The following is a 12523-nucleotide window of genomic DNA, read 5'->3' as shown; positions in this document are numbered from 1 at the left end:
CAAGTCCTTTGATTCAGGGTTTGCACCCTCATAGAACAGATAATAAGTTTCTGCCTCGATCATCCGATGATTAGGACAAGCATCCAACAACCCCTTGAAGCGGGACCAATAAGAACTCAGAGACTCATCGTATTCTTGCTTGCACTCCTGAATCTCCTTCTTCAAGGCATTCGTCTTGTTAGATGGAAAAAAGTAATCCAGAAATTCCAGTTTAAAATCTTTCCACGTGTTGATCGAGTCCGGTGAAAGCCTCAAGCAGCTCAAGTGTTCGCCTCCCCTCCGAGAGCAAACGGAATTGCTCGAAGACGGTAGTCCTCTTCTCGTTGCCTCGTTGGGTCGCTTCCGAATGCTCGCATAGTTTATGAACTCGTTCAAAAATTCGTAGGGGCATTCGTTCCTACGCCCAGAGAAAGTAGGTAGAACTCCAAGTACATTTGTCTTGATGTCGATCGACCTCCGTCGTGGGTTCGAGACTATAGCATGAGCGGGTTCACCATCAAGATGTGCGGTGAGCGACCCTATTTCCGGATCGGGGTCAAGTAGATGAGCCATATCTGGGTCCTTCTCCTCCTCGGTCTCGGAATGCTCTGGTTCTGTTGATGTCCCTGGGTTCTCCTCTGTCGATGAATTCCACTCCTTTTCACTCTCTGACTCGAACGGGAATGGATCTTCCGTTCTCAATCCCGATCTAGTGGTGATGGTAGATGTAGATTCCTTGATTCGCCACTCGTACTGGCCACTCCCTGATCCAGATGAGCTTGTCCAACTTCCAGATTGGAAGCCTGTTCTCATAAACTGTCAAGGGAAAAGGAAATAACATAAATTAAAATATTTACACCAAATCCTTAAATGAAATAACAACAAACGCCATCCATCCCCGGCAACGGCGCCACTTGAAAAGCCTTTAAATGCATGTTGTGTGTTCAAATAGGAAAATAACAGGTTCCCTAGATCCAGCAAGTCCACTAGATCACTCAGTCTAGGAACTCGTGGGTCGCGAGGAATCCCGGTCGTCGGACACACAAAGCACTTTTCCTTTCAAAAACCCTCAACCACTTTACTAAACCTAGTATAGGGAAGTAGGGATCGATCCCACAGAGAAGGATGCGTAATACTCATGTTCAAGGATTTGGGAGTGTTTTTGGTGTTGGCTGCTGCCACGCATTTTCTTGGGTTGAGGAAAATAAAAATTAACTTGACTTGGGAACCTTTAAAAAAATCTTAACTAACAGCTAGACCTAGGAAATAAATCTACGGTGGGGACCATGTCTAAAAAAAAGCAAGGTACGACTGAAAAGTTGGCAGAATAACTAACTCTCGTGCTAACTGACAATGACATCGTCTTCTACAACCAAATTGCGTAAAACTTTTTAAGTAAAACAGCATGAACAAGCAAAAGAAACAGAGCTACCGATTTGAAATCAAATTTATGCATAATAACCGAAGAACTTAACAGATCTGCATACCCTAGACGAAGTAAAATATGAACCAAGAAGATATAGAACAAATCTATCGAACTACTGTCTTTCAACACGCCAAATCCAACCTCAGACGCTAAATCCACTCCGGATCCAAGCGTCCGACTTGAACTCCAAACAAAAGAAACTCTCTATCACGTCAGATTTAAAAAGTAAGGACTCCGAATACTCAAACAACCACAGATCTGTCACCAAATTCCACATCAAACACCTTAACAACAAAATAAACAGAGATCGACATAGCAATTGAAAAATTAAGCTAACAGCAGAGAGATCTATGCAAAATGACTTGAAATTAAACAGCTAAACGCAGATCCATGAACGGTAAACAGTTAAACATCATCAACATCAAGGTCGACTCCCAAAAGTGAAGTTCGACGGTGGAAATTAGCAAAAACAACTGAAATTAAAAGTAATTGTATCTTCGCCCTCACTAGGACGGTGTTGCCAAACACGAAATCTTTCAGAAAGTACCCTCCCGATCACAATTACCCCAGAACCATTCTCAAGTGTGTGTAAAATGTATGAGCTAAGAAGAGTGAAAAACTGTGTGTCTCTTGCGTTGCATGCTCTTCTCTATTTATAGGCGTTTTAGTGGGCCCAGCGAGGTATAGATAATGACTTTGTTGCCCTCAGCTGTAGACTCCTTTATCACGCCAATTTCCTCGTAAATCCTGCTCATTTCGTTCCATTCTCTCGCTAGACCATCTCCTTTATTACTTCCTTGATCTAGCGATTTTCTTCACACACCTGGCTTAGGAAACGTGTTAGACCCAGCAAATTATAACATTTTTTTCGCACATTACCGATGCATGAAATTAGCCTTATCAGATCGCTGCAGTACCTGACAATTACACGTCCTGATTTATCTTTTGCAGTAAATCTTGTTAGTCAACATCTTCAACATCCTACCGTTGCTCATTTTCAAGCGGTAAAACGAATTCTTCGCTATGTAAAACACACTCCAGCCTTTGGCTTAAGTTTTACACGTAGCTCTTCGTTTTCTCTTGTTGCATATTCTGATGCCGACTGGGCTCGTTGTGTTGAAACTAGACGATCTACTTATGGCTATTCTATTTTCCTTGGCGGTAATCTAGTATCATGGAGTGCCAAGAAACAACCCACGGTCTCTCGCTCCAGCTGTGAATCCGAGTATCGAGCTCTTGCAAATACGGCTTCTGAAATGGTGTGTGTGCTCCAACTTCTTCGTGAGCTTCAAGTCCAGCTGTCTTCTTGCCCGACTCTTTATTCAGATAATAATAGTGCTATCTTTCTCAGTCAGAATCCGAGTTCTCATAAACGTGCTAAGCACATTGATATTGACTTCCACTTTGTTAGGGAGCTTGTTTCCAATGGTCAGCTAGAGACTCAATTCGTATCATCAGACTTACAGGTTGCAGACATTTTCACGAAAGCTCTCCATCGTCCTTTGTTTGAATTTTTCAGAGACAAGCTACGCGTTGGACCTCATCCGACGTCTTGCTTGAGGGGGGTGATAGCATAAAATAATGCAATGATTTAAGTCTCTGATTGTATTATTAATAGCCTTCTATCAAGGGATTGTATCAATCCTTGATTTATCTCCTTCCTAGTTTAGTTTAGAAATCCTTGTATATATTGTGAAGTGTGTGATGAATATTCTCAATGCAAAATACAATATTTACATTCACAGAACCCAATGACTATGTATCCGTGCACTCTATTATTTGATAGCATAAAATAATGCAATGATTTAAGTCTCTGATTGTATTATTAATAGCCTTCTATCAAGGGATTGTATCAATCCTTGATTTATCTCCTTCCTAGTTTAGTTTAGAAATCCTTGTATATATTGTGAAGTGTGTGATGAATATTCTCAATGCAAAATACAATATTTACATTCACAGAACCCAATGACTATGTATCCGTGCACTCTATTATTGAGTCAAGGGATGCTGATTTTGGCAATGAGGATAGATTCACGTCTATATCTAAACCAGGAGACATGATTGCAAGGTCTAGTAACTCTAGTGTAACTGAAAAAGTGATTGATACACCTCCTAATGCTAGGAGAAGTGGTAGAGCAAGAAAAGCTAAGTCTTTTGGAAACGATTTTCAATTGTACTTACTAGAAGGATCAAGAAATGAAATTAATTTTCAATATCAATATTGCTTTACTATTGGTGATGATCCAAGGACCTACAAAGAAGCTATGGCTTCAAGGGATTCTGCATTTTGGAAAGAGGTAATCCAAGAGGAGATGGATTCTATAATCCAAAATGGCACTTGGAAACTGACTGATTTACCACCTGACTGTATAGCTTTGAATAGTAAATGGATCTTCAAAACGAAGATGAAGGTGGATGGAAGCATAGACAAATATAAAGCCAGATTGGTTATCCAAGGCTTTAGACAAAAGGAATGAATTGACTACTTTGACACCTATGCTCCTGTTGCTAGGATTTCCACAATTAGATTATTGTTAGCACTTGCTGCTATACATAATCTTGTAATTCACCAAATGGATGTTAAGACTGCCTTCTTGAATGGTGAATTAAATGAAGAGATTTATATCAAACAACCAGAAGGCTTTGTCATGCCTGGTAATGAACATAAGGTTTGTAAGTTGGTAAAATCTCTTTATGGACTAAAGCAAGCCCCCAAGCAATGGCATCAAAAGTTTGATGACATGGTATTGTCGAATGGTTTTGTATTAAACCAAGCAGACAAGTGTGTATATAGCAAATTTGATACTACCGGTAAAGGGGTTATCATTTGCCTATATGTGGATGACATGTTGATTTTTGGTATTGACCAAGATCAAGTTGATAAAACAAAGAAATTTTTGTCATCTAAGTTCGAGATGAAAGACATTGGGAAGGCTGATGTGATTCTTGGAATTAAGATCACACATGGAGAACAAGGAATTTTCATTTCTCAATCACATTATATTGAGAAGGTGTTGGAAAAGTTTAACTTCAAAGATTGTTCTTCAGTTAAGACTCCTTTTGATCCTAGTGCAAAACTCGTGCCTAATAAAGGAGTTGCTGTGAATCAGCTTGAATATTCAAAGGCTATTGGATCACTAATGTATGCTATGATTAGTACTAGACCCGATATAGCCTTTGCAGTTGGAAAATTGAGTCGATATACTCATAATCCAAGTTTAATCCATTGGCAAGCAATGAATCGAGTATTTAAATACTTAAAAGGAACCATGGATTATAGGTTGACTTATTCTGGATTTCTTTCTGTTCTTGAAGGTTATTCGGATGCAAGTTAGATTACCAATGTGGAAGATCATTCTTCCACAAGTGGTTGGGTATTCCGTCTTGGAGGTGGTGCTATATGTTGGGCATCAAAGAAACAAACTTGTATCACGAATTCAACAATGGAATCGGAGTTTGTGGCATTAGCAGCAGCTGGTAAAGAGGCTGAATGGCTAAGAAATCTAATATATGAAATTCCATTGTGGCCTAAACCGATATCACCTATATCTATCAGATGTGATAGTGCAGCTACCTTGGCTAAGGCATATAGTCAAGTATATAATGGAAAGTCAAGACACTTAGGCATTAGACATAGCATGATTCGTGAACTTATTATGGATGGTGTGATATCTGTGGAGTTTGTGAGGACTCATGATAACTTAGTCGATCATTTAACCAAAGAGTTAAGTAGAGATCTTGTGCACAAATCGGCTATAGGGATGGGATTAAAGTCCACTACAAATCTTTGATATTAAGATACCCAATTCTCATTTAGTATGACACTAGATGCAGAATTCAATGTGGAAGACTTAATATTTGGAGATTGGAACACATTTGAAAATCGTCCCAAGGTATGTGTTCGGACCTACAAGTTAAGGAGGTTGAATGTATATATTCTTAATAGTTCTTTTGAAAAATTGCAAATGTAGGTGCAAGAATAAAGGAGCTACCTATATAAGCATGAAGTTTAGTCGCTTCAAGAAGCTGGGACTTGGTTTCGACATGTTTATGAAGGATAAGGACATAGGCTAGTAAATATAGTGTCAAGATAGAACATATTCGTATGTAAACTTTTGTGTACATTATCTTCGTGTATTCAATGTGAGTTCCCAGGGTTCAATCCTTAGAGACACCCGGGGTATTCGAATATTTGGAATGTGTAATGTACTAAGGTGGAATTCAATCGTTACGATATTTCATTTATGCAAAAGTTTGAATGTTTGAGATGACTTGCTTTAGTTAATCAAGGATTGCACTAAAATAGGGGAGGAATGTTGGATATTTTAGTGTAATTGGGTTAACTTGATTGATCAGTATTATCATAATGATACATCATATAAGTATGGAAGTGCGGAATGCACGCTTATTGAATTCATTATGATGGACGGGGGTCCGGGGGCAGCGCCCCGGGTAGCGGGGTCCAAGGGGCAGAGCCCCTGGCTGGGGTCGTCAGCTTGGAAATTTTATTTCCAACGAAGTTGCTGTGTAAGAAATTCATCCGAAAATGTAATTTCTGAAAGTCAAAGGACTAATTTGCAATTTCGGAAATCTTTTGAAAATTAGTTATTTTCGGTTTTTTCCCTCCAACAAATGCACTGGTTCATCTTCTTCAAAATCTGATCGATTTTTTTGGTTCTAGACACTTCTCGAATATCAACATATAGAAGTTATGATTTCTCTGAATTGTATCCGATCAAATATTTTGATAGAACCACCGAAATTGATTTATCTGAAAGTGATTTATCACGACTTTCAGATTATCCGTTTTTGTTCAATATTCTAAATCTCCCTAACAATAATTGATTAAGGATCTAAAGTTCATCCTTTAGAGCATTCACAACCCGCACTTCCTTCCACGCCACAACTCAACCGCAGACTGTGGTCACTTTTTGTTTTTCTATTGACTGTGGACTGTGATACATTCTAACCACAAGAAAGATGTAACACCAAGATCCAGTAAAAGTCATCACTTCTCCCTCCCAATATTCTAGAATGTTAATTAAAATGACATAAAAATTATATGGTTTTATTATCCTATCATATTTGATTTTGTTATATTAATTTTATTTTTGACCAAAAAATTGAAAAGTTACTACTCCAATTTTATAGTATATCAATTTAAATAATTGTAAAATTGACATTAATGACAATTATTCTGAAATAAATTGAAAAATACACTCATCCTGAATTAGTTCTTACTGATCACATTTTTTTGCCAATGAGCATAATTTTTGCAAGTTAAATTTAAAAACAACAATGGATGAACAAAACTAATGGGTTTTTATATAGTTTCAAGTTTAAAGTGTCATCGTATATATTTGCTTATAAAACAATGAAATTAGAATGACAGACTGAAATTTATTCTTACTACTACTATTATCAAGGTAGATAAGACCAAGACCAAGTAAAAGTCTTGACGTGTGTCCCCGAAAGGCCAACATTAATTTTCTTTCTTTCGGAATAGTAAGAGAGAGATATAATATATTATCATCGTCCCACAATAAAAGTCCATATTTGACTCAGCAATATTAGGAAATACGCATTTTTACAATTTGTGATGCGTAACTAAAATGCGGAAACATCACTTGCATAATGAAAAGTCGAGATAGAGTCCGTCTCAAACATTTCCACCTAAATGGTTCCAAAATAAACTTGTTTAGTCTGCAACATTTCAACCTAAATGGTTCCAAAATAAACTTATTTAGCCTCCAAATCTTGTATGCATCATATCTTATGTATGTCAGTATGAATATTATAATTATAAGTAATACTTACGTTTGTTAATTTATTCGTGAATGCCTATACAAACATAACCAATTATCACCCAGAAGATATTTAGCTTTTGATAGTAATTTATAGTCAACCTAGACATGATATTATTACTCAATATACTCCATTTTTCTATTAAAATAAAATTTGTACTCCATAATACAAACTGAATTCAAAAGATTTCTACTAATTTAAGTATCATTCATTTTTGTAATCTCTATAATTTCTCTAGATCTTAATCTATAAATTAAATAACTACTAGAGTATGTTATAATATGCAAATAAAACTATATAAGTGGATAATTTTACCCAATTCCTATATTTCATAAGATTATCAAATTTGATAATTGATCAGAAATGCACATGTAGATTTGATACATTCTACCATGTGACATTCTTGGTAAAAAAAATGATGACCATGAAGCGCAATTCAGTTGGTAAGACGTTTCCTCTCCAGTCAATAAATCGGGGTTCGAGTCATCACGTGAGTAAGATGAAAACCATTGTTGATCCTCTTTTAGAAAGAAAAAAAAATCTTGGTAAAAAATGGTTAACATGGTAAAATATTATAGTGCCTCCGTCTTAAGATTGTTGAGACATTTATTAGGCACAAAATTTAAAATTTGATATATTAAAAAGTTAAAGTGAAGAGAATAAAATATAAAAAGATAACTTGAATATGAATATAACTCAACTATCTTAGAACGGAGGAAATACTATATTTTATAATAGACTATACTCACACACATCAGCAACATAATATGAATACGTGCACGAAATATATACATACAATGAATTAAAAATACATTGGAAAATAGAACGAATAGTATAAAAGTTAATAGTCACTCTTGAACCTACTTACCCAAGGTTTTCCGACAATAACTTACTAACAGCATGTATAATTAAGGATATACAAATACTAGAGAGCAAAGGAACTAATCTTATATAGTGTAGTTATAACGTGTTTTTATGTTCATGTTGCTACGTATCACATATATAATGCAAAATAATAACGGTATAAGACCATCTCCAACGGTACACTAAAACCTAAAATGGGATAGGTATTTAGCTCCAATAGTACTCAAAAACCAATCCTATTTTTGGTTTTTGAGAAAAAAATACATATCTCTAGGTTTACACTAAACCAACACCTAAAAGTTTTTCAAATTTTGTGAGTAAAAAAAGCATAATATAGAGAATATTCTTTTAAGTTTGAGTTTAGTGTAAATGATTGGAGTAAAATCAATATTTAGTGTGAGATTTACACTAAAATGAGTTTGAGTTTAGTGGAATGGTTGGAGATGCTCTAATGTACAATAAAAACGCTATAATGCAAAATAGATAGTCTATAATGCAATTCGCTATCTACATTGTCCACTCATGTTGTTTGCATTATACTCCATCCGTCTATGATTGATCGAGATGAGTTGACTCAACTCGAATTTTAAGAAATACTATATGAAAGTGAATTTAAAAAGTTGGAATACAATACTACTTTTTTATATTAGTTTAATAATAAAATACATAGTAATGCATTACCAAATATAGTAAAGTCAATTTGTCAATTAATCGTGGACAACGTAAAAGAAAAATTATACTATCAAATAATCTCGAACGGAGAGAGTAATATTGTTGTTTTGTATATTAACGTGTCATTTGGCACGAGGTTGATGCTTCTCTATATAAATAATCAACATGTGTAGGTAAATATCATCAGGTAACTTTCATTTGATGTGCTTTGTATGCTTCAATAAAGTAGCAGAGTAATAGGGAAAGTAAAATTAGTTGAGGGGTGCGTAAGGTACATTCAATGCTATCTCCTGTATTGTGAGCAATTCTTATGTAATTGGAGAGCTTTCTTTCAGAATTCAGTACGTGCGTTCTTAAAATCTACTCCTACTCTATATTCTAATCCCTCTAATAATAGGTATTGTTTAAAGAGAAGGAAAAACAAAGTCTGTGGAAATGGGTTCATGGCCAAGCAGAAGGGACATCATGCTGTTCATTACAACTATCATGTTAGTGCTACCAACCCTAGCCACTGCGCAACCACGCACCAACGTAACACTTGGGTCATCCCTCGTTGCAAACTCTGCCAACTCCACTTGGCTCTCGCCTTCTTCTGAATTCGCTTTCGGATTCCAGCGCGCCGCTCCCAAAGGCGGCTACTTGCTCGCCATCTGGTTCCATCAAATACCAGAAAAAACTATCATCTGGTCCGCCAATCGCGACGATCTAGCCCCTGAGGGTTCACGACTCCAGCTTGCAGCAAACGGGAGGCTCCAGCTCACCGATCCCAGCGGCCGACAGATCTGGGCCGCAGGGTCTGGCAACACTTCCTATGCGGCCATGCTCGACACCGGCAACTTCGTGCTCTTCACCGCTGCTTCGGCAAGCCTGTGGCAGACCTTCGACCAGCCCACCGACACGTTAGTCCCAACCCAGATACTCAATCAAGGCGGGGAGCTGGTCTCCAGCTTCTCCGACAAGAACTTCTCTCGTGGAAGATTCATTTTAACAATGCAGAACGATGGGAATCTTACGTTGAACACTAGAAACGTCCTTATGAGTTCCAACGTCCGCATCGGAGAATATTGGAGCACAAAAACGCAGGGCGTAGGATTCCGCCTTATCTTCAACGAAACAGGATACTTTAACCTCGTTGCGCAAAACAGGACTCTGCTCAACAATCTCTTCTTGAACATCGGAGCTTCAACAAGACATTATTACCAGAGACTGACGCTGGAATATGACGGCGTTCTGAGGCATTATCTCTATCCCAAATCTCATAATTGGACGGATGGGCGGTCCATGGCGTGGTCCGTTCAGGACTACTTACCTTCCAACATATGCACTGACATAACTCAGCGTACAGGCGGGGGTGCTTGTGGCTTCAACAGTCTGTGCACCATGGGAAATGATCGACGGCCGCAATGCAGCTGCCCCTCCGACTACTCATTCATCGATCCTAATGACTTGTGGAGTGGATGCAAGAAGGATTTCCTTCCGCATAGCTGCGATCCAGAATTGCAGGAGCAGAATCTCTTCATGCTCAAGGACATTCCAAATGCGGATTGGTCTGGCGCAGACTATGCAGGTTTCAGCCCAGTCTCGGAGGACTGGTGCCGACACCAATGTCTCACTGATTGTTTCTGTGATGTTGTTGTATACAGAAGGGCCAACTGTTGGATGAAGAGATTCCCTTTCTCTAACGGGAGGATTGATTCCAGAATTACGGGTAAGGCTTTGATAAAGGTGAGGGCTAGAAACGCCACTCTTCTCGGGAATAAGCCAGGGAAGAGGAACAGATCTGGCCTGATCATAGCTGGCGCAGTTTTGTTGGCCACTTCTGTGTTTCTCTACGTACTTCTCTTTGCATCAAAGGCCTTCTTGGTCGGAAGGAAATCGGAAAAGATAGAAGATGAAGGTAGAAGAGGTTATCCCGGACTCAACATAAGGTGCTTCAGTTTCAAGGAGCTGGAAGAAGCTACCAATGGTTTCAGCCAAGAGTTGGGCAAAGGCGCTTACTCAACAGTATACAAAGGGTCTCTCATCGACGAGAATGGAAAGATGATCGCCGTGAAGAAGCTGACCAAAATGGCAGACGATGCAGATCAGGAATTCAAAGCTGAAGTGAGCTCGATCAGCAGGACCAACCACAAGAACCTAGTCCAGTTGTTGGGGTACTGCGACGAGGGCCAAAATAGGCTTCTGGTGTACGAGTACATGAGCAATGGCTCTCTAGCCAACGTGCTATTCGCTGACTCATTGAAGCCGAACTGGCACACGAGATTGCAGATTGCATTCTCGGTTGCAAGAGGCATCTGCTATCTGCACGAAGACTGCAGCACGCAGATCATACACTGCGACATCAAGCCTCAAAACGTGCTCTTAGACGATGCTCACACTGCAAAGATATCCGATTTCGGATTAGCTAAGCTTCTGAAGGCCGATCAAACAAGGACTATGACCGGGATAAGGGGGACTAGAGGGTATGTTGCGCCAGAGTGGTTCAGAAACATGCCTATAACAGTGAAAGTGGATGTTTACAGCTATGGGGTGCTGCTGCTGGAGCTGCTGTGCTGCAGGAAGAATTTTGATCCGGATATTGAGGGCGAGAGGAGGATTCTTAGCGACTGGGCTTATGACTGCTGCTGTGACGGAACAGTGGAGGAGATGGTGGTGGAGGATGAAGAGATGAGAGATGACATGATGAGGTTTGAGAAAATGGTGAAGATAGCAATGTGGTGCATTCAAGAAGATCCAGAGTTGAGGCCACAGATGAAAAGAGTTGTTCATATGCTTGAAGGTTCGGCTCAAGTGCCGCCGCCTCCGGATCCTTCTACTCCACTTCTCTAATGCTTATCAATTCATATCTACAGCTTCTACTTGTTTTTTAATCTTTCATGTACCAATCAAAACATGTGTTTTTGCTATAAAAATGCACTACCTTCGTTCTTCAAAATTTTCCCCACTTTGACAATCACTAGCAACAAATTACTGTTTAATTCCCACATGTTTTTCAAGTTAAGAAAATGAAAATTTCATGTAACCCTGCCTATAAGGCTATAATTATCTAGTCAAATTCTCATGATCACCAAAAGCAGAGATCATGTATATTTCTATCATGTTCAACAGGTTACATCATTAAACGCTTACTAGTATTTCTTAATCATAAAACAAAAAAATTAAAAATCCAGGAAACAGTTAACAGATCAATCTTCTCTCTATCACAGACAAATGATTTATAACATCACACCACCTAAGAAACAAGCGATGCCAGATTAATAAATTACGTAAGTTGATGAAAAAACAATTACACTCAATTATACGGAAAAGACAATAGTTCCTTCTCACAAGCATAGAACATCAAGGCTCCTCACTCTCAGCCCAGAAAATAGTATATCAAGAAATAATAAATTTATACCGGACCTCATATCAGCTGCATTATCCTCCTCCTGATGTCAATCAACTAGCAATTCTATTACTATTACCTTACATTCACAAAGACACAAAAACTATCAATATTATCGTAGGTGAGGAAAATAAGCTAGTGATTGTTTCAATTAGATAGTAGTAATTGCTAGTGCAAGTGAGTTGGGTATTAATGATGTACTACTACTACTATATAACTATTCCAATTAGCGGGCTTGGGCCCAAAATTATATACCACTAAGAATATATTGAGGCCCCGTTGCGTAGGTATCACTATATAAACTTATTATAAAATCTTTTATGTTTGGTTTATGGTGATCGGCAACAATGGAAGTTTAAGTTAGCCAATAATTGATTAGGCTGGGATCTAAT

The 12523-nt window shown here is 38.3% G+C and overlaps 1 protein-coding gene across 1 annotated transcript; it reads left to right on the top strand.

Moving 5' to 3' along the window:
* The first annotated feature begins 9181 nt into the window (after positions 1 to 9181).
* Positions 9182 to 11575, top strand: LOC125206345 (G-type lectin S-receptor-like serine/threonine-protein kinase LECRK3). The gene has a single exon (XM_048105612.1). It carries the CDS (start codon positions 9182 to 9184, stop codon positions 11573 to 11575), a length of 2394 nt encoding a protein of 797 aa, XP_047961569.1.
* The last annotated feature ends 948 nt before the right edge of the window (positions 11576 to 12523 follow it).

This window comes from Salvia hispanica, chromosome 2 (genome assembly GCF_023119035.1).
Source record: "Salvia hispanica cultivar TCC Black 2014 chromosome 2, UniMelb_Shisp_WGS_1.0, whole genome shotgun sequence".
NCBI classification, from domain to species: domain Eukaryota; kingdom Viridiplantae; phylum Streptophyta; class Magnoliopsida; order Lamiales; family Lamiaceae; genus Salvia; species Salvia hispanica.
Note: the sequence above shows the minus strand (reverse complement) of the source record. Positions and strands in the feature narration are given on the sequence as shown.